The sequence below is a fragment of the Pantherophis guttatus genome, chromosome 18 (assembly GCF_059756535.1).
Source record: "Pantherophis guttatus breed Tessera chromosome 18, ASM5975653v1, whole genome shotgun sequence".
NCBI lineage: Eukaryota > Metazoa > Chordata > Lepidosauria > Squamata > Colubridae > Pantherophis > Pantherophis guttatus.
This window is the reverse complement of record NC_142080.1, coordinates 9,573,321-9,594,677: the sequence shown is the minus strand read 5'-3', so window position 1 is coordinate 9,594,677 and position 21,357 is coordinate 9,573,321. Positions and strand designations below refer to the sequence as shown.

At 43.3% G+C, this 21,357-nt stretch overlaps 1 protein-coding gene across 4 annotated transcripts in view; it reads right to left on the bottom strand.

The window, feature by feature from the left end:
• The window catches only part of ITGA10 (integrin subunit alpha 10), a 79,848-nt gene extending 60,314 nt beyond the window's left edge, over positions 1 to 19,534 (bottom strand). For 2 of the 4 annotated variants that reach the window (XM_087881224.1, XM_087881225.1), the window contains exons 1-2: positions 15,476 to 15,929; positions 1,379 to 1,490 (exon numbers count right to left, since the gene is read on the bottom strand). In XM_087881224.1, coding sequence (XP_087737350.1) covers positions 1,379 to 1,490; positions 15,476 to 15,530 — 167 coding nt within the window. In that variant the 5' untranslated portion in view covers positions 15,531 to 15,929. Of the gene's footprint in view, positions 1 to 1,378; positions 1,491 to 15,475; positions 16,002 to 19,400 lie in introns of those variants that run through there. The other 2 variants (XM_060682563.2, XM_087881223.1) reach the window with 2 other exon arrangements.
• Between the last annotated feature and the right edge of the window lie 1,823 nt (positions 19,535 to 21,357).

The following is a 21,357-nucleotide window of genomic DNA, read 5'->3' as shown; positions in this document are numbered from 1 at the left end:
GAAGGATACTGCAAAATTCCCATTCCCTCCCCACTCCAGGGGAAGGATACTGCAAAATCTCCATTCCCACCCCACTCCAGGGGGAAGGATACTGCAAAATGCCCATTCCCTCCCCACTTTGGGACCAGCCAGAGGTGGTATTTGCCAGTTCTCCGAACTGCTCAAAATTTCTGCTACTGGTTCTCCAGAACCTGTCAGAACCTGCTGGATTTCATCCTTGAATGATTTCCTATTACAAACAATCATCAGTCACGAGGATACTTCGGGGGGTTTTTCCTCATCAGCTGGTCACTATATTTCCATTTTCTTCCTCTGCAGGATCCCATCTTCAAGCTGTACACCAGGTTCCCGCCAGCTTGTTCTATGTGACTCATCCCATTTCCTGCCCCATCTGCGGAACTCATTCATCAGCTCCATCTCAAAAACCTTGGGGCTTTTTGCCACAGTGGGACAACTGCCCAAATTGCCTTCTCATTCTCAGGGCCTCCAAGCATATATTTCCTGTTCTGGATTGATCTTTGGACCCAAATCACAGGTTGGCAGTAGTTGTTGTATTCTCCCACCTGCGTTCATCCCTAATTTATTTCCAGAGGGAAGTCTGCCAGTTGGTTCTGTTGTACTTTATGAAATGTTTCCCAAAACAGTTGATGTTTGACTGGGGGAAATCCGCAAGACAAGTCAAGAGTGTCCTTAATGCAGGGGTGCTATTCAGCAGGTGCTGACAGGTTTTGGAGAACTGGTAGCGGAAATTTTGAGCAGTTCGGAGAACTGGAAAATACCAGCTTTGGCTGGCCCCAGAGTGGGGAGGGAATGGGGATTTTGCAATATCCTTCCCCTGGAGTGGGGAGGGAATGGGGATTTTCCAGTATCCTTCCCCTGGAGTGGGGAGGGAATGGGGATTTTGCAGTATCCTTCCCCCTGGAGTGGGGAGGGAATGGGGATTTTGCAGTAACCTTCCCCCTGGAGTGGGGAGGGAATGGGGATTTTGCAGTAACCTTCCCCCTGGAGTGGGGAGGGAATGGGGATTTTGCAGTGTCCTTCCCCTGGAGTGGAGAGGAAATGGGGATTTTGCAGTATCCTTCCCCTGGAGTGGGGAGGGAATGGGGATTTTGCAGTAACCTTCCCCTGCCATGCCCACCAAGCCACGCCCGCCATGCCACACCACACCCACCAAGCCACACCCACAGAACCAGTAGTAAAAAAATTTCACCACTGCCTTAATGATTCAAAGAAGCAGAACTGAAGGTTGTTGAATGACCCAAAATTGAATGGCAGGAAAATCCAAGTGCGCTTTCAAACTTTGTGATAAAGAGGTACTCCGATCAACAACCAAAAGAGTAAAAAAAAAAGGAGCCACAAAACAGCTGTAGGGACTCACCATTTTTTCCCCTGGGCTGTGAACTGCAGGACTTTGTAGCCGAACTGAGCTTCCCGTGGCCCACGAAAGATTTGAGGTCTTCTCACATCAATGTTAAAGGGGATGATCCGGCCTTGAGGGAGGGAAGAAGACAAGAGATTTGGAGACCTTGCCGTTTTCTTTTTCCTTTCACGCACAAGAGGAGGCACTTATTTAGACAATCGGCTTTACTGGGGTCATTGGAAGGGAAGGCATTTACGCATGGTTTCTTTCTGCAATGTGCAAAGCGAATGGGTCAAGCTTAGCAGATTCCCAAAAGCTAAGTGGGAAGACTGGGTTAGTTCCTGAATCTGGGCTAGGAGGAGAAGTGAAAGAAAATACTGTGGAAGAAGAAGAAAATGGCAGAGATACGTCCATGAAGGAACCAGGATGCAAACTTATTAAAAATTTTATTTTCCTGAACCCAAACACTTCTGGGTGAGCTTCTCTCTTTCTCTCTCTCTCTCTCCCCCTCTCTTTCTTTCTCCCTCTCTTTCCCTTTCTCTTTCTCTCTCTCCCCTCTGTCTCTCCCTCTCTTCTCCTCTCTTTTTCTATCTCTTCCTTTCTCTTTCTCTCTCTCCCTCTTTCCCTTGTCTTTCTCTTTCCCTCTTTCTCTCTCTCTCTCCTCACTCTCTCCCCCCTTTCTCTTTCTCTTTCTCTGTCTTTCTTTCTCTTTCTCTCTCCCTTTCCCCCCCTCTCTCCCTCTCTTCTCTCTGTCCCTTTCTTTCTCTCTCTCTCTCCACTCTCTCCCTCTTCCCCCCTTTCTTTCTCTTTTTCTGTCTCTTTCTCTCTCCCTCTCCCTCTTTCCTCCTCTTTCTTTCCCCCTCCCTTTCCCTCTCTCTCTCACTCTCTCTCTCTCTTCCCCATCTTTTTCTCTCTCTTTCTCTCTTTCTTTCTCTCTCCTTCTCTTTCTTTCTCTCCCTCTCTTTTTCTTTCTCTCCCACTCTCTTTCATACACACACACGAAATTTAAATTGCAAGTGTCTCCTATAGGGGCACTTTCAGCTCATACAGGTAGCCCTCAACTTACAACTACAATTGAGCCCAACTTTTCTGTTTTCAGTGAGACATATTTGTTAATTGAATTTTGCCCCATTTTACGACCCCTCTTGCCACAGTTGTTAAAAGAGATTCGCTGCAGTTGTTAAGTGAAGCGAGTCTGGCTTCCCCATTGACTTTGCTTGTCAGTAGGTTACCAAAGGGAATCACATGAGCCCAGGCCATGGCAACCGTCATAACTATGAATCAGTTGCCAAGCTTCTGAATCTTGACCACGGGGGATGCTGCATGGTTGTAAGTGTGAAAAACGGTCCCGAGTCATTTTTTTCAGTGTCGTAACTTCAAAGAGTCACTAAACAAACTGTTGTAAGTCGAGGACTACCTGTACTTTACTTTGAGCATCACCAGGCTATGCTCAAAATGTACAACCCTCAACAAATAGACAAACAGAACAAATCACTCGAGAGACATACATGCAACAGGGGTGTAAACTTCCCCTAGTCTCTCTGTAGGATCCTTTGTTGGCCAATAGCAATAGCGTTTAGACTTATATAGCGCTTCACAGTGCCTCACAGCCTTCTCTAAGCTGTTGACAGAGTCATCCTATTGCCCCCAACAATCTGGGTTCTCATTTTACCGACTTCAGAAGGCTGATGGAAAGCTGAGTTAATCTTGAGCCGGTCAAGATCGAACTCCTGGCAATGGGCAGAGTTAGCCTGCAGTACTGCCTTCTGACCACTGCGCCACCACAGCTTTTAACAAGCCCTTGTTTTGCTACAGGAGTGAAGCTTTTTTTGCTCACATTAAAATTCAGACCCTTCCATTGTTCAACCAATCAACTACTCTCAACCATGGTTAAACCCTTCAGGAGAAATGTCCAATTCCACCTTTATTATATATTGCCTCCAAATCTGGGCTGTTTGGGGTTAATTCAGCCAAAAGGATTAGAAAGCAGGTGGAACCCATGGTATGCGACCAGCAGTTTATCTTGGCTCCTCTGATCTGCTCATTTGGGAGAGACTCAGAAATGCTGCCCAGGATTAAAAGTACCGTACGTATGAAATACTACAGTAGTGGCCAAAATTGTGGAAACCTTTTGGGAAAAGTGTATTTTTGAAGTTTGATGGCTAATAACACTACTTTTTTTTTCTTTGGAGTTTCAAGATAATCCTATTCCACTGCTGGAATGGCCTGGGAATAGCCCAGACCTTAACCCAATTGAAACTCTATGGAGCTGACTAAAGAAACTTGTTAGTCAAAAGCGACCTAGCAATAAAACCCAGTTAATAGAAGCCATCATTCAATCTTGGTTTCACATGATAACAGCTGCAGAACTAAAAGACTTGGTTCACTCCATGGGAAGACGTTGTGAGGCCCTCATTCATGCTAAAGGTTACTCAACTAAGGATTAACTAACATGGTGATAGTTTTTGTATCTCTCATTTTTTCTACGTGTTTCACTTTTCTTCTTTATACTGTAACTGCTATTCTAATAGCAAATCCTTCTAAAAGTTATTGCATTACATTCTTGATTAAATTATCTTTCCATTGATATATAATTTTATGGTACTACTCAAAATAAAAAGTGGTGCTATTAGCTAGTTATAGAAAATACACTGTCTCTCTCTGTCTCTCTCTCTATGTCTCTGTCTGTCTCTGTCCCCCCCGTGTCCCTCTCTCTCTCTCTCTCTGTCCCCCTCTTTTTCTATCTCTCTCTGTCCCTCTCTGTCTCTCTTTCTGTCTCTCTCTCCATCTCTCTCTCCATCTCCATCTCTTTCTCTTTCTGTTTCTCTCTCTCTCTCTCTCTCTCTCCATCTCCATCTCTTTCTCTCTTTCTGTTTCTCTCTCTCTCTCTCTCTCTCTCTCTCTCGTCTTTTTCATAAAAGCATTTGAGGCAATCTCCGATTGAGCTCATCCACAGCTCGTTTCCTCAACAACAGCTCAGTGTCTGGAAAAGAGCACACCGTTTTAAGGCTCCTGCAAAAGAATGTGTAAGGAAAGGGTGTAGCCCTCCCCTCCGCATAATGCCACCTCTGTCCTCAGCGCCACAGTCTCCAAACTCCAGAGAAAAACAAGGGAAGTGAGCTAGAAGGGAGGAGGGTTGCGGCTTGAAAAATCTAAATTTTACATATAAATAGTGGGTGATTCTTGTATATGTACCCAGGACAGGCCTACTTTCAACTTCCACCACAAGCTTCAGCACTGAGCTTTGTAAGGAATGTGTCTCGTTGAACGTATCTTCACTGTCGGGAAGAAATCTTTGGCTGCCTTAAGCACACAGTCTGAAAACAACTTTCCTGAGCTGTGAAGTTGAATGAAGCCAAAAAAAAAATCTTGCATGTCTGTTTGTCTCGGTTAAATACAGGTAGTCCTCGACTTACATTCAGTTCATTTAGTGACCGTTCAAAGTTACAACGGCACTGAAAAAAAGTGACTTATGGCCGTTTTTTCCCCACTTACGACCATCGCAGCATCCACTTGCTCACGGGATTTATATTAGGATGTTTGACAACTGATTCACATTTATGACGGTTGCAGTGTCGTGGGGTCCTGTGATCCCCTTTTGCAACCTAGGCTGGACTAGAAGACCTCCAAGGTCCCTTCCAGCACTATTTCTATTTCTATTTCTATTCTATATATTCTCCTATTCTATTCAATATATTATTCTCTTCTCTTCCTATTTCTCTTCCTATTTCTCTTTCTATTCTATATATTCTCCTATTCTATTCAAGATCCCTGACCTACGTGCCTTTCGCCGTGCCCTCAAGACCTTATTGTTCCAACAAGCTGGGCTGGCCTAAACATGAATTTTAATGGTTGTTTTAGTTTTTTAATAAGACTGGGGCCAAATTATTTAATATATTTTTAAATTGCTTTTAAATTTTTTGTATATATGTGTTTTAGTGTTGGCTGTGCACCGCCCTGAGTCCTTCGGGAAAAAAGCGGTATAAAAATTTAAATAATAAATAAATAAATAAATAAATAAATAAATAAATAAATAAATAAATAAATAAATTGTTCTCTTCTCTTCCTATTTCTATTTCTTTTTCTACTTCTTCTAATTCTACTTCTATTTCTATTATTTCTATTTCTATTATTTCTATTATTTCTATTTCTATTTCTATTATTTCTATTATTTCTATTTATTTCTATTTCTATTATTTCTATTTCTATTCAATACATTGTTCTCTTCTCTTCCTATTTCTCTTCCTATTTCTATTTCTACTTCTTCTAATTCTACTTCTATTTCTATTATTTCTATTTCTATTATTTCTATTTCTATTTCTATTCTTACCTTCTGACAAGCAAAGTCAATGGGGAAGCCAGATTCATTTAACAGCCGTGTTACTAACGTTAACAACTGCAGTGATTCACTAACCACCTGTGGCAAGAAAGGACGTAAAATGGGGCAAAATTCAAAATGAACCACTGTCTCGCTTAGCAACAGAAATTTTGGGCTCAATTGTGGTCGTATGTTGAGGACTATCTGTAGAACCTCCTCCTGTTCCATCTCGGTTGAGCATCTCAGAAGGCACGGGGGGGGGGGGAGTCACCAGGAGGAACTGCTGCCCAAATTCAGCACAAGAAGCTCCTTGCCTAATAGGGCACCAGGTTTAACAGAGTTGGAAGGGACCTTGTGGGTCATCTAGTCCAACCCCCCCCGATATTGTATTGAATACTTACAATATCATCATGAGAGACAGGCTGCCTTAATATTTTTAGATGATTTAGATGTTTAAGGTGATGGAAGAAATGGACTTCGCCGTGAACTTTATCAAAGAAATTAAACCGATCTTACACGTCCCAGAATGCAAAAAATTGTTATAAATGGTCACTTAACTAACTCAGGTGAAATGCTTGGGGGGGAAAAAACGCTTTGGGTTTCGGGAGGTACCACAAATCTGGTGTTTGTTTTCTTTCTGCAAGAGTAGAGCCATGCCAAACTTTTGGCCACAATTCCCAGCAGGAGGAATGCTGGGATCTGTAGTTCACCAACATTTGGAGGGCCAAATAATTCTACATCTCTGCCCCAAGAAGAGCTCTGAAAATCTCAACCCCGAAATCTTGCTGGGAGATCAGTGGGTCATGTCTCCTCCTATACTCCTCCACTTAACCCAAAGGAAGCATGTGGGCTGTAGGCTTTCACGGCCATCCAGATGAAAGTTCAGCCATTTTGTCTGCCGGCCAGTGTGCCACGCGACCTCAGCCCCAGCTGGGGACTTTTCCTGAACCCCATCCTCATGGGGCCAGCTCTGAAAGGGCAACACCTAAACTTTTCCTATTTTATTTTATTTTATTTTATTTTATTTTATTTTATTTTATTTTATTTTATTTTATTTTATTTTATTTTATTTTATTATTTTATTATTTTATTTTATTTTATTATTTTATTTTATTTTATTATTTAATTTAATTTAATTTTATTATTATTTTATTTTATTTATTTTATTTTATTTTATTTTATTATTTTATTTTATTTTATTTTAATATTTATATTTATATTAGTTTTAATTTTAGTTTTAGATTTAATTTAATTTTTATATTTATATTAGTTTTAGTTTTAGTTTTAGTTTTAGTTTTAGTTTTAGTTTCAGATTTATTTATTTATTTATTTATTTATTTATTTATTTATTTATTTATTTATTTATTTATTTATTATCAGTTTTGGACCACACATCTCCCTCAGAAAGAATCTGATCCTCAAGTGGCCAGCTCTGAAAAAGCAACACCTAAAATTTTGCTATTTATTTTTATTTACCATAATTTGTTTTTTAATTTTATTTATTTTTTTTAAAAAAAATTTCATTTTTAATTTTTTTGTTTGTTTTGTCTGTTTGTTAGCCACAGTTTTCAACCACCCATCTCCCTCAGAGAGAACCCAATATTCATTGGCCAGCTCTGAAAGAGGAACACCTAAAATTTTATTTATGTTTAAATTTTATTTGTTTGTTTGTTTTGTTTACCAGTTTTGAACCACCTGTCTCCCTCAGAAAGAACCCGATCCTCCAGTAGCCAGCTCTGAAAGAGCAACACCTACAATTTTGCTATTTATTTATTTATTTTTAAATTTTAAATTTTATTTATTTATTTTATTTACCAGTTTTGAACCACCCATCTCCCTCAGAGAGAACCCAATCCTCAAGTGGCCAGCTCTGAAAGAGCAACACCTCAACTTTTGCTATTTATTTACTTACCATAATTTGTTTTTTAATTCTATTTATTTTTAAATTTTATTTATTTGTTTATTCGTTCGTTTATCACAGTTTTGAACCGCCCATCTCCCTCAGAGAGAACCCGATCCTCAAGTGGCCAGCTCTGAAAGAGCAACACCTCAACTTTTGCTATTTAATTATTTAATTTATTTTTAAATTTTTATTTATTCATTTATTTACCAGACTTTTGAACCACCCATCTCCCTCAGAGAAAACCCCATCCTCCAGGAGCCAGCTCTGAAAGAGCAACGCCTAAAACCTTTGCTATTTATTTTATTTATTTATTATTTGTTTGTTTGTTTGATCATAGTTTTCAACCACCCATTTCCCTGAGAGAGAACCTAATCCCTCAACTGGCCAGCTCTGCCTTGTTTATTTGTTTGTTTATTTGTTTATTTATCACATCTTCCCTGCCTGACCAGGAAGCCGGGGTGGGGAGGGGAGCTGATGTAACCTCTTGGCTGATAGGGAAACTTTTTCCCCTTCTTGGGGCGAGAATTTTAATATCCAAATGTATTTTATTCTTTCTACTGCTTCCATCTTCCCTTAAAACATTAGCAGAATCCACAATGGACTGAGAATCAGTGTCTCCATTAGATAATTGACGGCCAAGCAAGCTGCAACTAGCAAGTTGATCAAGTAAAATTAACAAACTTCCTCAAATAAATTACCTGGACCCAATCCGCATATTAAAGGATACGGTTTGCAAACACAAACAGACCTAATTAAAATGAGCAAACGTCCTCCAATAAGTTACCTGGGCCTAATCCGCATATCAAGGGATACGGTCTGCAAACACAAACAGAACTAATTAAAATTAGCAAACTTCCTCCAATAAGTTACCTAGGCCTAATCTGCATATCAAAGGATACGGTCTGCAAACACAAACATATCTACACACACACACACACACACACACCCCTCAAGTGTCACCCCAGAACCAGTACATCGACACTTCCATATCCCGGACAAGCTCCCCCTATAAAAATCTGCTGCCGTACCCCAATTTCTCTGCAGCCTGCCCCTAAAGGCAAACTCTCTTGCTTGAAGGAATAAATATTTCTTCTTTCCTCATTTTTGAGGGAAACCTCATTTTTTATTTATTCTTGCGCAGCTCCAGCTCGAGTTGGAACCCACAAATTATTCTTCTGACATTGGAATCGCAGTGTCGATTCTTCTTTTGCAGTTAAAATATAACCTTGGTGCACTTTTTTTATAGACCACATCAGAGGTGGTATTCAGCCAGTTCGTACTGGTTCGAGCAAACTGGTAGCGCCCACAGCCCACCTGGCCAGATGTAATGCCATCCTATTTAGCCACATTTTTGAGGCCGGGCGCATGCATGGAAGGTGCACCTGCGCACGAAGCAAGCGTGTGCGCGGCGAACCGATGGTAAGCACAGGGGAGGGCTGCGCATGCACACATGTGCGTTTGGCATGCACTGTGCATGCGCGGGCTGCGAACCGTGGAGGATTTTGCCACTGACTACATGTATTGTGCAGAGATGTCCATGGATCTATGCGCATGTTTTATATCATACCTGGGGATTTTGCAGCCCGCAAGCCGCATCCGCCCCTTTGGCTGCCTCTATGCGACCCAGGTGAGGTCATTTAGAAATCAAAAATAAATGAGTGTACACTATCCATGCAGTACAACTGCATTGCTTTTATTTTGAAGAAAACTGCTATTTCCTCCCCGCCCCCCAACTTACTTCTGTGCGTGTGTGCCTATGCACCTTCACGGTGCAATTTCATGCTTTTTTTTATAAAGCAATAAAATTAATGTGGAGCAGAATTAAGACCGGCCCTCCGCAACAGTCCTAGTCTCTCATGTGGCCTCTCGGGGAAATTAACTGCCTTCTCCCCGCTTTATACAATAATGCTTTCAGAAGCGCTCCACGGAAATAAGGATTTTTGTGTTGCTTTCCCCAGAAAGAAAGAAAATAAAGATTCCTTCCAAAGCTAACCACAGAGAGCTATTAAGTATACGGCCACTGCTGTTCGCTTTGCATATCCCGTGATGGTTTTCCCACAAACAGCCCAAAGTACTGATTTTCTCTGCAGTGGGTGCAGCAGAGGGACTGAAATCTTGGCGAAGGAAGCGAAGCCCCAGTTTAATTTAGGAAACCCATTTCAAAGGGGGCAGCCCACTGACCGTTTGTGTCCACGTTCAGCTGCAGAGAGCCCAAGAGGGCTAACCATGGGCTGCATCCACCCAACGCACTAAGCCGCAACAACTCAGCAATTTAAGAACATATATCTGCGCCCATTGGTCTTTTACGGACTTAGTTAAGAGATTACCTGCTACCTGGATATGAGCCAGCCATGTGCAGCAGCAGCCAAAAAAGCTAATGAAATCCTGGGTTGAATAAACAGAAGGATAGATCACGTGAAGTTTTAGTACCGCTTTATAAAACCCTAGTAACACCCCACCTGGAATACTGCAACCAATTTTGATCACCATACTGCAAAAAATGGGTAAACAGAATGAGTAAATATCAGCTGGCAACAGGAAACTGGCAAAATGGCATGGTAGCCAAAGACAAATGCACATTCCAGACTTATCACTCTCAAGGCTGTATCCCAGGGTTACCCACAGTGGCTGGGGGGAGTGACCTCTACAACCCACGAAATTGCTCTGTTGGCGAATGTGATTGATGACACACCCTGGGGGGAGGGGGGGGAACAGGGTCATAATTGGGGCATAAATTATGTAGGGTCAAAGCTGGCTTCAGTTGGGAACATGCAGACATGAAGCTGCTAATAAATAACTGGATTTCTTTTGACGCTTGGCTCGAGGCTCATGATTTAATTAGGGCGTTGGTCGGAACCCTGACACAAGGGAGTTTTGCCCCATTTTAGGACCCCATTTCTTGCCACGGTTGTTAAGTGAATCCCTGCCGTTGATAAGTTAGTAACCCGGTTGTTAAGTGACTCTGGCTTCCCTATGCTGGTCAGAAAGTTGCAAAAGGGGATGACATGACCCTGGGACACAGCAACAGTCATAAGTCCGTGCCAGTTGCCAAGCATCTGAATTTTGTGTGATCGTGGGGATTGTGGGGAAGGTAGTCACTGTGAAAAATGGTCCTTTACGTCACTTTTTTCTACTGATGTTATCACTTTGAATAGTCACAAAACCAACTGTTGTACGTTGAAAACTCAGGCTGTTTTCAGCACAATGATGCACCTCAGAGGGATGGAAGATCTCGCCTGTCCCTCCCCAGAATCATTCCCAGAGTGTCTTGTTGCCTTTGCCTAGAGGCTCCACATTGTTTGATCAGGCTTTGTGAATAGAGAGACGATTCGGCTGCATTCATTCATGCATATATTCTGAATCAAACTGGCTCAACATAAACTGAGCTCAACGTAAACTGAGCTGAGCTCCCCCCAGCTCTTCCCGAACAGGAGGGAAAAAGCGGCCAAAATCTGTTTGACAAACGTGGCTGCAAATGAGATATGTGGTCATTGTTTATAGACATTCAGGGACCACACTAACTATTGGGGGATGAGGGAGTGGTCAGAGAATAGTGGCCACAATTGCACGAAGGCAGCCTCCTCCTCCCCCCTTCTCCTTCTTCTCTTCTTCTCCTCTTCCTCTCCTTCTCCTCCTCCTTCTCTTTTCTTTCTCCTCTTCCTCTTCTCCTCCTACTCCTTCTCATCTCATCTCCTCCTCCTTCATTTCATCTGCTCCTCCTATTCTTCTCCAACTTTCCTCCTCCTCCCCATCCTCCTATTGTTATCCTCATTTTCCTCTTCTCCTCCACCCCTTCCTCCTATTTTACTTCTCCTTCTCTTCTCCTCCTTTCTTTTCCCCTCTTCCTGTCCTCTTGTCACCTCCCCCTCCTCTTATTCTCCTCCCCCTTCTCTCCTATTCTTATTCTCATCTTCCTCCTCCTCTTCTCCTCCACCCTTTCCTATTTTTCTTCTCCTTTTACTCCTCTTCCTCTTCTTCTCCTCCTCCCCCTCTCCTTTTCTCCTCCTCCTCCTTTTACTTTTCCTACTCTTCCTCCTCCTCTTCTCCCCTACCTCCTACACACTCTTGGCTAGGCAACCATATCACACACCCATCTAGTTTATAGATCAGCCATTAGCTTCCTCCTGGACATTTTCTTTGATTTCCTGGTGTGGACTCCAGCTCTCACCCTGCCAAGTTTTGGGGTTCATTTTTTTTAAAAAAAGCACCCATAATTTTGAAGGTGCATTTTTGTGGCTGATGATCTATGGCCTTTCTATAACATGTTATGTTAAAAATAAAACAAGATTTGCTTCCATTTAGCCGGCTTACATGGTGCAAATCTTCAATTCTAAATAAAGATTTGCACAATGAAGAGAGATCTGAGTCCCAGTTTTGATTTCAAGAGAAATGGATCCCAGCTGGGGTCCATTTATTTATTTATTTTATTTTTAAAATAAAAAGAAACTCCCCTCCTGCTTTCCTTTGGTTGAGCATTATATTTGGGGGGGAAATAGTCACTGTGTAGTTGGTTTTTTTTTTATAAAATAAGTAATTCTTTTATCTATCCATAGCTAATCTTAGCTTTACTTCAAAACAGAAATTTTATTTTGGATGAGTAAACTCTGGATTAAATCGGTGACTTTTTACTGTGGACTTTGGGATATTGAACCCGTGAACCGGGCCATATCCAGATGCGTACTGGTAGTCCTCAAATTATGACCACAACAGAGCCCAAAATTTATGTGGGCTAGGTGAGACCACTTGCTAAGTGAGTTTTGCCCCGTTTTACGAGCTTTCCTGCCACAGCTGTTAAGTGAATTATGGCAGTTGTTAAGTGAGTAACCCGGTTGTTAAGCGAATCTGGCTTGCCAGAAGGTCGCAAAAAGGGATCCCGTAACCCTGGGCTACAGCAACGGTTGTAAGTATGAACCAGTTGCCAAGCATCTGAATTTTGATCACATGATTCTGGGGATGCTGGAGAGGTAAGTGTGAAAAATGGTCATTAATAAGTCACTTTTTTCAGTGCTGTTGTGACTTCGGTCACTAAATGAACTGTTGTAAATCGAGAACCCCGAAACCCCCAAAATCAGTGGGTCTGTAGCTCAAGACAGCAAGCCTGGCCTAAACCTCATTTGGCTCCAGCCAAGTGCTTTCTCTGTATATTTTTAAGGACCCTACATTTCATTTAAATTAAATAAAAAGTTCCAGAATTTTTTTAAAAAATAAATAAATCAGATTAGGTTACTCTCTGAGAATTCTCAGCTCCAGGATTTCCTTGTGGTGTCCCATCCAAATCTTACGAAGACCCAACAAGGTTCTGAGCACAAGAAAAAAACAGCACATTGTGTGCGTGTGTTTTTTTTAAATTAACACTAGGCCCGTGATGGTGAACCTATGGCACGCGTGCCACACAGGTGGCACGCAGAGCCATATCGGTGACCACGCAATCTCAGCTCTGGTGCACATGTGCACGCCAGTCAGCTGCTTTCGGGCCTTCTGGGCCCCACTGGAAGTCAGCAAACAGGCTGTTTCTGGCCTCCGGAGGGCCTCGGGGGGAGGGGGAGGGGGGAAGGCAGTTTTTGCCCTCCCCAGGCTCCTAGAAAGGCTCTGGAGCCTCTGGAAGGCGAAAAACAAGCCTACCTGGCCCACTGTGCCATCACATGCCAAAAGCGGGGGAAGCACAGGGGGGGTCGCGCATACATGCGTCGGGGCGGGGCACATAGAATTATGGGTGTGGGCACGTGTGCGCCCAACATCTCCTCCCGCTCCCCCCCACTTTTGGCACGCGATGGCAAAAAGGTTAGCCATTACTGCACGAGGCTATATATTTAAAATCAACACTAGGCTGTATATTTAAATTTTAAAATAAAAAGAAAGAACTTGTATTGCTGGAAAAAACAGACACACTCAGCAATGTTTTTAACCGAATTCCTTACACACAGAATCTTACACAAAAATGCCCGAAGAGCCAACAAAAACAGCAACCGGAGCAGCTAATAAACCCTAAAGGCTAAAGAATCATCAACTTCCAAAACCTTGAACTTTTTCCAACATTTTCCTGACATTGTGTTGTAATCCTTAGAATAACTCGGTCCAATAGGCCAGTCTATTCATCCTAACCCAAGTTTGTTCAAGGGCAGAAAAGGAGCAGCTCCAGGCAGTCCTCGAGATACGACCAACAACGGAGCCCAAAATTTCTGTTGTTAAACTCAGACATTTGCTAAGTGAGTTTTGTCCCGTTTATATTATTTATTTATTTTGGAAAATGTATATAAACACCAACTCGCTCACGGCGACTCTAGGCGGCATGTCCGAAAATAAAATACAATGTAGGGAAAAAAAATAAAGTAATAAAAAATAATAATAAAATAATAACCCCCTCATCAGGGGTGAAATTCAGCAGGTTCTGGAGAACCGGTAGCGGAAATTTTGAGTAGTTTGGAGAACCGGCAAATACTACCTCTGGCTGACGCCAGAGTGGGGTGGGAATGGGGATTTTGCAGTATCCTTCCCCCTGGAGTGGGGTGGGAATGGAGATTTTGCAGTATCCTTCCCCTGGAGTGGGGAAGAAATGGGGATTTTGCAGTATCCTTCCTCTGGAGTGGGGTGGGAATGGGGATTTTGCCGTATCCTTCCCCCAGGAGTGGGGTGGGAATGGAGATTTTGCAGTATCCTTCCTCTGGAGTGGGGTGGGAATGGGGATTTTGCAATATCCTTCCCCTGGAGTGGGGAGGGAATGGAGATTTTGCAATATCCTTCCCCTGGAGTGGGGTGGGAAAGGGTATTTTGCAGTATCCTTCCCCTGGAGTAGGGAGGGAATGGAGATTTTGCAATGTCCTTCCCCCAGTAGTGGGGTGGGAATGGGGATTTTGCAGCATCCTTCCCCCAGGAGTGGGGTGGGAATGGGGATTTTGCAGTATCCTTCTCCTGCCGCGCCCACCAGGCCACGTCCACAGAACCGGTAGTGAAAAAAATTGAATTCCACCACTGCCCATCATCCATTTTATGACTTTTCTTGCCACCGTTGTTACTTGAATCACTGCAGTTGATAAATTAGTCACCCGGTTGTTAAGTGGATCTGTTTTCCCCCATGGATTCTGCTCGTCAAAAGGTCACAAAAAATGATCACGTGACACTGCAACCGTCACAAATATGAATCTGTTGCCAAGCCTCTAAATTTTGATCCCCTGACCACGGGGGGGGGGGGGGGGGATGCTGCAAATGGTCAGAAGTGTGAAAAATGGTCCTAACCACGTCCCTTTTTCCCCCAGTGCCGTCATAACTTTGAACGGTCACTCAACCAACCATTGTAAGTGGAGGACTACCTGATCCGGATGGAGTAAACCACTTTTCCTCCATCCTAAGTGAAATAATAAATTTAGAAAGACACACAAATTTACTGCAAAGGCTGAAAAAAAAAATAATACATTCTCCGCGTCGAACCGGATTCATTTGCAAAAAAATAGATTTTTCTTTTTAATGTACCCCCCTTCCAGTGGTGGGATTCAAATAATTTAACAACCGGTTCTCTGCCCTAATGATTTCTTCCAACAACCAGTTCACCAAACTGTTCAGAAAGTTAACAACCGGTTCTCCTGAAGTGGTGCGAACCGGTTGAATCCCACGACTGCCCCCTTCTCCACTCTGAGTGGCACAAACACTCACAAAGGCACACACTGGGCTTCCTCCAACTGGGGGATTCCACTTTCGAGAAAGAAAGAAAGAAAGAAAGAAAGAAAGAAAGAAAGGAAGGAAGGAAGGAAGGAAGGAAGGAAGGAAGGAAGGAAGGAAGGAAGGAAGAAAGAAAGAAAGAAAGAAAGAGAAATTAAGGAAGGAAGGAAGGAAGGAAGGAAGGAAGGAAGGAAGGAAGGAAGGAAGGAAGGAAGGAAGGAAGGCTCCCCAGGCAACTTACCTGTGAGTAGCAGGAGGAAGAGGAGGAGGAGGAGGAGGCCGGCCGAGGGTCCCATCTTACATCCGAGGATATCCCAGGTAAGGCTATCTGGGCATGGCCAAGACTGGACGTCCGTCCGTTGCTTCTAGCCGAGGCATCTCAAAGGTTGCACTGTCCTCGGCACCAAAAGTCTCTCTGTGTTTCTCCCTCCTTCATCTTGGAAAATATTTTGATTGGCCACTAAAAATAAGCCCAGAAACTCAGCCTTTCCCACCCCACCGTCACTGGGATGCAACTTGTTTTTTCTTAAAAAAAAAAAAAAGAGAGAAAGGAAAAACCCTGTATTTTGCAGATGCCGAAATAACAAAGCTGGACAATCCAAATTATACAGCTGGCAAGGGCCCGGAGAAGTTGCTCTGAATTGTGGAGATGCAAACTAAATTAAAAAAAAAAATAGAAGCTTCATCATTCCTTTTTTTAAAAAAAAATTCAACTCCAGCGAAACTTTTACTTCTGATCGTAGACCAAAGCAACGTACGTGTCTAATGAATTATCTCTACGATTTATTCGTATTTAGAAACTGCCGGGCAGAAGTCGGCAAGAGATTTAACAACTCTGGAGCGGGTCTCAAATTTCACACTTCACCACTCAAATGCACAATTGACGGGGACGTTAACCATCAACAAGGAGTTAATATACAGAGAGAATGAGCTAAAATTTAATTCGAAGTTAAAACTGTATTGATATATTAGATTTGTCTAGATGAAAGTGTTAGAATTTTATGTTTAAATTTGTTTTTTGTTTTTTTTCCGCTGTTTTAAATTTTTAAAAGATGTAATAGAGAAGTGGAATAGAGCGTGTTAAAAGAATGTAAGCATGTTAAACCATCTATGACCGGATTGAAACTCTGTTCTTGAAAGTTACATTTTATGTTTATGTTTGGGAAAAAATAAAAAAATATTTACAAAAAAAAAACAAAAAACCAAGAAGTTAATTGTTCATAATAAACATATATTCTCCAAAGGGCCTGAAGACAAGATGAGAAACAGTGGGATGTAAAGTAACCAAGGAGAGAAACAACCTAGAATTAAGGAGAAATTTCCGGACAGTGAGAACAATTATCCAGTGGAACTGCTTGCCACCAGAAGTTGTGGGGGCGCCATCACTGGAGATTTTAAAGAAGAGATCTGACAGCCATTTGTCTGAAATGGTGTGGGGTCTCCTGCCTGAGCAGAGGGTTGGACTAGAAGACCTCCAAGGCCCCTTCCAACTCTGTTATTCATAACCAGAAAGAAAATTATCAGTTGTAACACTAATATATCGTTAATAACAGTGGTGGAATTCAAATTTTTTTTTACTACCGGTTCTGTGGGCATGGCTTGGTGGGCATGGCAGGGGAAGGATACTGCAAAATCTCCATTCCCTCTCCACTCCTGGGGGAAGGATATTGCAAAATCCCCACTCCCACCCTACTCCTGGGGGAAGGATACTGCAAAATCCACATTCCCTCCCCACTCCTGGGGGAAGGATACTGCAAAATCCCCAATCCCTCCCCACTCCAGAGGGAAGGATACTGCAAAATCCCCATTCCCTCCCCACTCCTGGGGGAAGGATATTGCAAAATCCCCACTCCCACCCTACTCCTGGGGGAAGGATACTGCAAAATCCACATTCCCTCCCCACTCCTGGGGGAAGGATACTGCAAAATCCCCAATCCCTCCCCACTCCAGAGGGAAGGATACTGCAAAATCCCCATTCCCTCCCCACTCCTGGGGGAAGGATATTGCAAAATCCCCACTCCCACCCTACTCCTGGGGGAAGGATACTGCAAAATCCACATTCCCTCCCCACTCCTGGGGGAAGGATACTGCAAAATCCCCACTCCCACCCTACTCCTGGGGGAAGGATACTGCAAAATCCACATTCCCTCCCCACTCCTGGGGGAAGGATACTGCAAAATCCCCATTCCCGCCCCACTCCTGGGGGAAGGATATTGCAAAATCTCCATTCCCACCCCACTCTGCGACCAGCCAGAGGTGATATTTGCCGGTTCTCCGAACTACTCAAAATTTCCGCTACCAGTTCTCGAGAACCTGTCAGCACCTGCTGAATAGCACCCCTGGTTAATAATATATTGATTGAAATAGTTACTTGATACATTTCGGATCTAACTTGTACATAAAATTTTGCTCTGGGATTAGGGTGGATGTCTATCAGGATCAGAACTCTGAACTTAAAATAAATAAAGTGCCATCTCAAATTCCTGCTCTTAGCTTCAGGGATGGGCAATTTTTTTGCTCTCCGGGGGACAATATTTTTCGAGGGGGAGGCAAAACTTGTCGTGCTATAAATCAAATGTGGCACATCACAGAAATGGGTGAAATAAACAGTTTCAGCCTTTGTTATGTTTCAGTTGTTGTGTGAAGAAGAAAAAAAAAGTTTTTCGGGGTGGGTGAGTGGATGGGATATCTGACTACCTGGAGCCCCCACTCTCTCAAATCGGACTTCGAAAAGTTGAGCTTCAGCATAACCGGCTTAGGGCATTTTAAGTTTTAGAATTACCTAATTGGTTGAGCCTCCCTTCCAGTTTTCAGCCAAAATCAACTAAATAAGGTAAGTTAAATTGAAAGATCTCACAAAATCCCCTTTTAATGAGGGGCTGGGCTGGGAGTTGGAGAGGGCATTTCCTGCATTAACAGTGGAGCTGCCAGGGATGCAGGTGGCAGCAAGGAACAGAAATCGTGCCAGGCACTGGGTGCCCACGGAGGCTCCACCCAAGCAGGCAGGCAAGGGTCCCTTGAGGGAAAGGATGGGGGTCAAGACAATTTAGGGATAATAAGGGTGTCCTTAGCACCAGTGGACTTAAAATTAGCATCCCTTAAACCAGGGGTGAAATCCAGCAGGTTCTGACAGGTTCTGGAGAACCGGTAGCGGAAATTTTGAGTAGTTCGGAGAATCGGCAAATGCCACCTCTGGCTGGCCCCAGAGAGGGGTGGGAATGGGGATTTTGCAGTATCCTTCCCCCAGGAGTGGGAGGGAATGGGGATTTTACAGTATCCTTCCCCCTGAAGTGGGGTGAGAATGGAGATTTTGCAATATCCTTCCCGCTGGAGTGGGGTGGGAATGGAGATTTTGCAGTATCCTTCCCCCTAGAGGGAGGAGGGAATGGGGATTTTGCAGTACCCTTCCCCCTAGAGTGGGGAGGGAATGGGGATTTTGCAGTATCCTTCCCCTGGAGTGGGGTTGGGAATGGGGATTTTGCAATATCCTTCCCCTGCCACGCCCACCAAGCCATGCTTACAGAACCGGTAGTAAAAAAATTTCAATTCCACCACTGCCTTAAACCCCACCCCACCCCAATTAAAAATGCAAAATTGTGGTTTTGATCCCCACAAGGGACAGATTTCATAGCACAGGACACATGCGAAACCATAGCAGTTTAGTTTTCTGACTTCATGACATGCAGTACAGATAAGTCCTCAACTTACAACCGTTTAGTGACTGCTCAAAGTTACAGTCACACTGAAATAGAGAACTTATGACCGTTTTTCAGACTTACGACTATTACAGCATCTCCCGTGGCCATGTGATCAAAATTCAAACACTTGGCAACTGACTCATATTTATGACCGTTGCAAATGTCCTGGGAGTCCCCTTTTTGCAAACTTCTGACGGCCAAATTCGCTTAGTAACGTGACACCTGCAGTGATTCACTTTAACAAGGAAGGTTGTAAAACGGGGCCCAATTCACTTAACAAATGTCTCCCTTAACTCCATTGTGGTTGTTAAGTCAAGGAACTATCTGCATTTGCACTTTTTTGACACTCGTCAAATATGTGCGATTTGGAGAAAATGGCAGAGCCACAAAACTGATCACAAGATCCGACATTAAAGAGCTCATTTAAAACCATAACAAAAACCCAACACCTTCCAAATTCCTACTTACATGTTGAACTGAATTTGAAGTCTGCAAGCTTTTAAGTAACACAGGTCTCTTCGCCATACGGGGCTGCTCCCAGGTTTGAAGAAAGTCTCTTGTGCAAGGGTGAAATCCAGCAGGTTCTGACAGGTTCTGGAGAACTGGTAGCAGAAATTTTGAGTAGTTCGGAGAACCGGCAAATACCACCTCTGGCTGGCCCCCAAGTGGGGTGGGAATGGGGATTTTGCAGTATCCTTTCCCCAGGAGTGGGGAGGGAATGGGGATTTTGCAGTATCCTTCCCTCTGGAGTGGGATGGGAATGGAGATTTTGCAGTATCCTTCCCCCTGAAGTGGGGTGGGAATGGAGGATTTTGCAATATGCTTCCCGCTGGAGTGGAGTGGGAATGGAGATTTTGCAGTATCCTTCCCTCTGGAGTGGAGTGGGAATGGAGATTTTGCAGTATCCTTCCCCCTGGAGTGGGGTAGGAATGGAGATTTTGCAATATCCTTCCCAGAGAGTAGGGAGGGAATGGGGATTTTGCAGTATCCTTCCCTCTGGAGTGGGGTGGGAAAGGGGATTTTGCAGTATACTTCCCCCAGGAGTGGGGTGATAATGGAGATTTTGCAGTATCCTTCCCTCTGGAGTGGAGTGGGAATGGAGATTTTGCAGTATCCTTCCCCCTGGAGTGGGGTAGGAATGGAGATTTTGCAATATCCTTCCCAGAGAGTAGGGAGGGAATGGGGATTTTGCAGTATCCTTCCCCCTGGAGTGGGGTGGGAAAGGGGATTTTGCAGTATACTTCCCCTGCCACGGCCATCAAGCCATGCCCACAGAACTGGTAGTAAAAAAAATTGAATTTCACCACCACTCTTGGGGGATAACTTCTGCTTACCAAAAGAAAGCAAAGATTCTTTTTTTAAAAAAACACACACACACTTGTGTTTCTCATTTGTGTGTGTGTGTGTGTGTGTGTGTGTGTGTGTTTGTTTTTTGTTTTTTTTGCTGACCAGCTTTAGTATTTTATCCTCAAATTGCAAAATTCCTGTGCAGGAGAGGAAAAAAAAATTGTTTTGAAGATTTTTTGTGTGGAATTCAAGCAGCAGCTCTGTGCAACTGGAACCCTGAATTAGAAATTTGCCACAAAGCGTAGATCAGGTCTTGAACCAATTTATTTTTCTTCCAAATTCAAGTCCAGCCCAATCCCAATCCCCATCCCTCTCTTTTTTTATGAGGGATATTTGGGAGAGATAAAAGTTTTGGTAAGTCAACCTCAGCCATCTCTTCACCCCTCCATCCCCTCCCCCCGACGGGGCCATACTGGACTTCCCCCTTGTTTTGGGTCATTTTGGGGGGGGGGCTTCAGAGGCCTCCTTGGTTTGAGTCTAGAGCAGAATAAGGGGTCCCAACAGTGGTGAAATGTTAAATTTGTTACTACTGGTTCTGTGGCGTGGCTTGATGGGGGGGTAATATGACTAAGTGGGCATGGCCAACTTTTCTTTTTTTTTTTTACTTTTAAAATCATTTTTTCTACAATCTCTTCGGCTGAAGAGGTTGTAAAAAAAATGCTTTTAAAAGCCTCTGATGATCCCAGCTGACTTGCCTGATCGGCAGAGGCTTTCTTTCTTTTTTTTAAAGCCTTTGATGATCCCAGCTGAACCGCGCGATTATTATTATTATTTATTGAATTTCTATACCGCCCTACTCCCAAAGGACTCAGGGCGGTGTACAGCCATGAAATAAAACACATAGATATACAAAATTTAAAATCAAATAAAATGAATTAAATAAATTTGGCTGAATTAATACCCATAATTTAAAATACCCATAATTTTAAAATACATTAAAAATTTAAAATTTACACTTAAAAGGGAGAAGATTTAGGCGAGGCCCGCTTGATGAAATAAAAGCGTCTTCAACTCGCGGCGGAAGGTGCGCAGATCCGGGATCCTCCGTATCTCTGGGGGGAGCTCATTCCAGATCGTC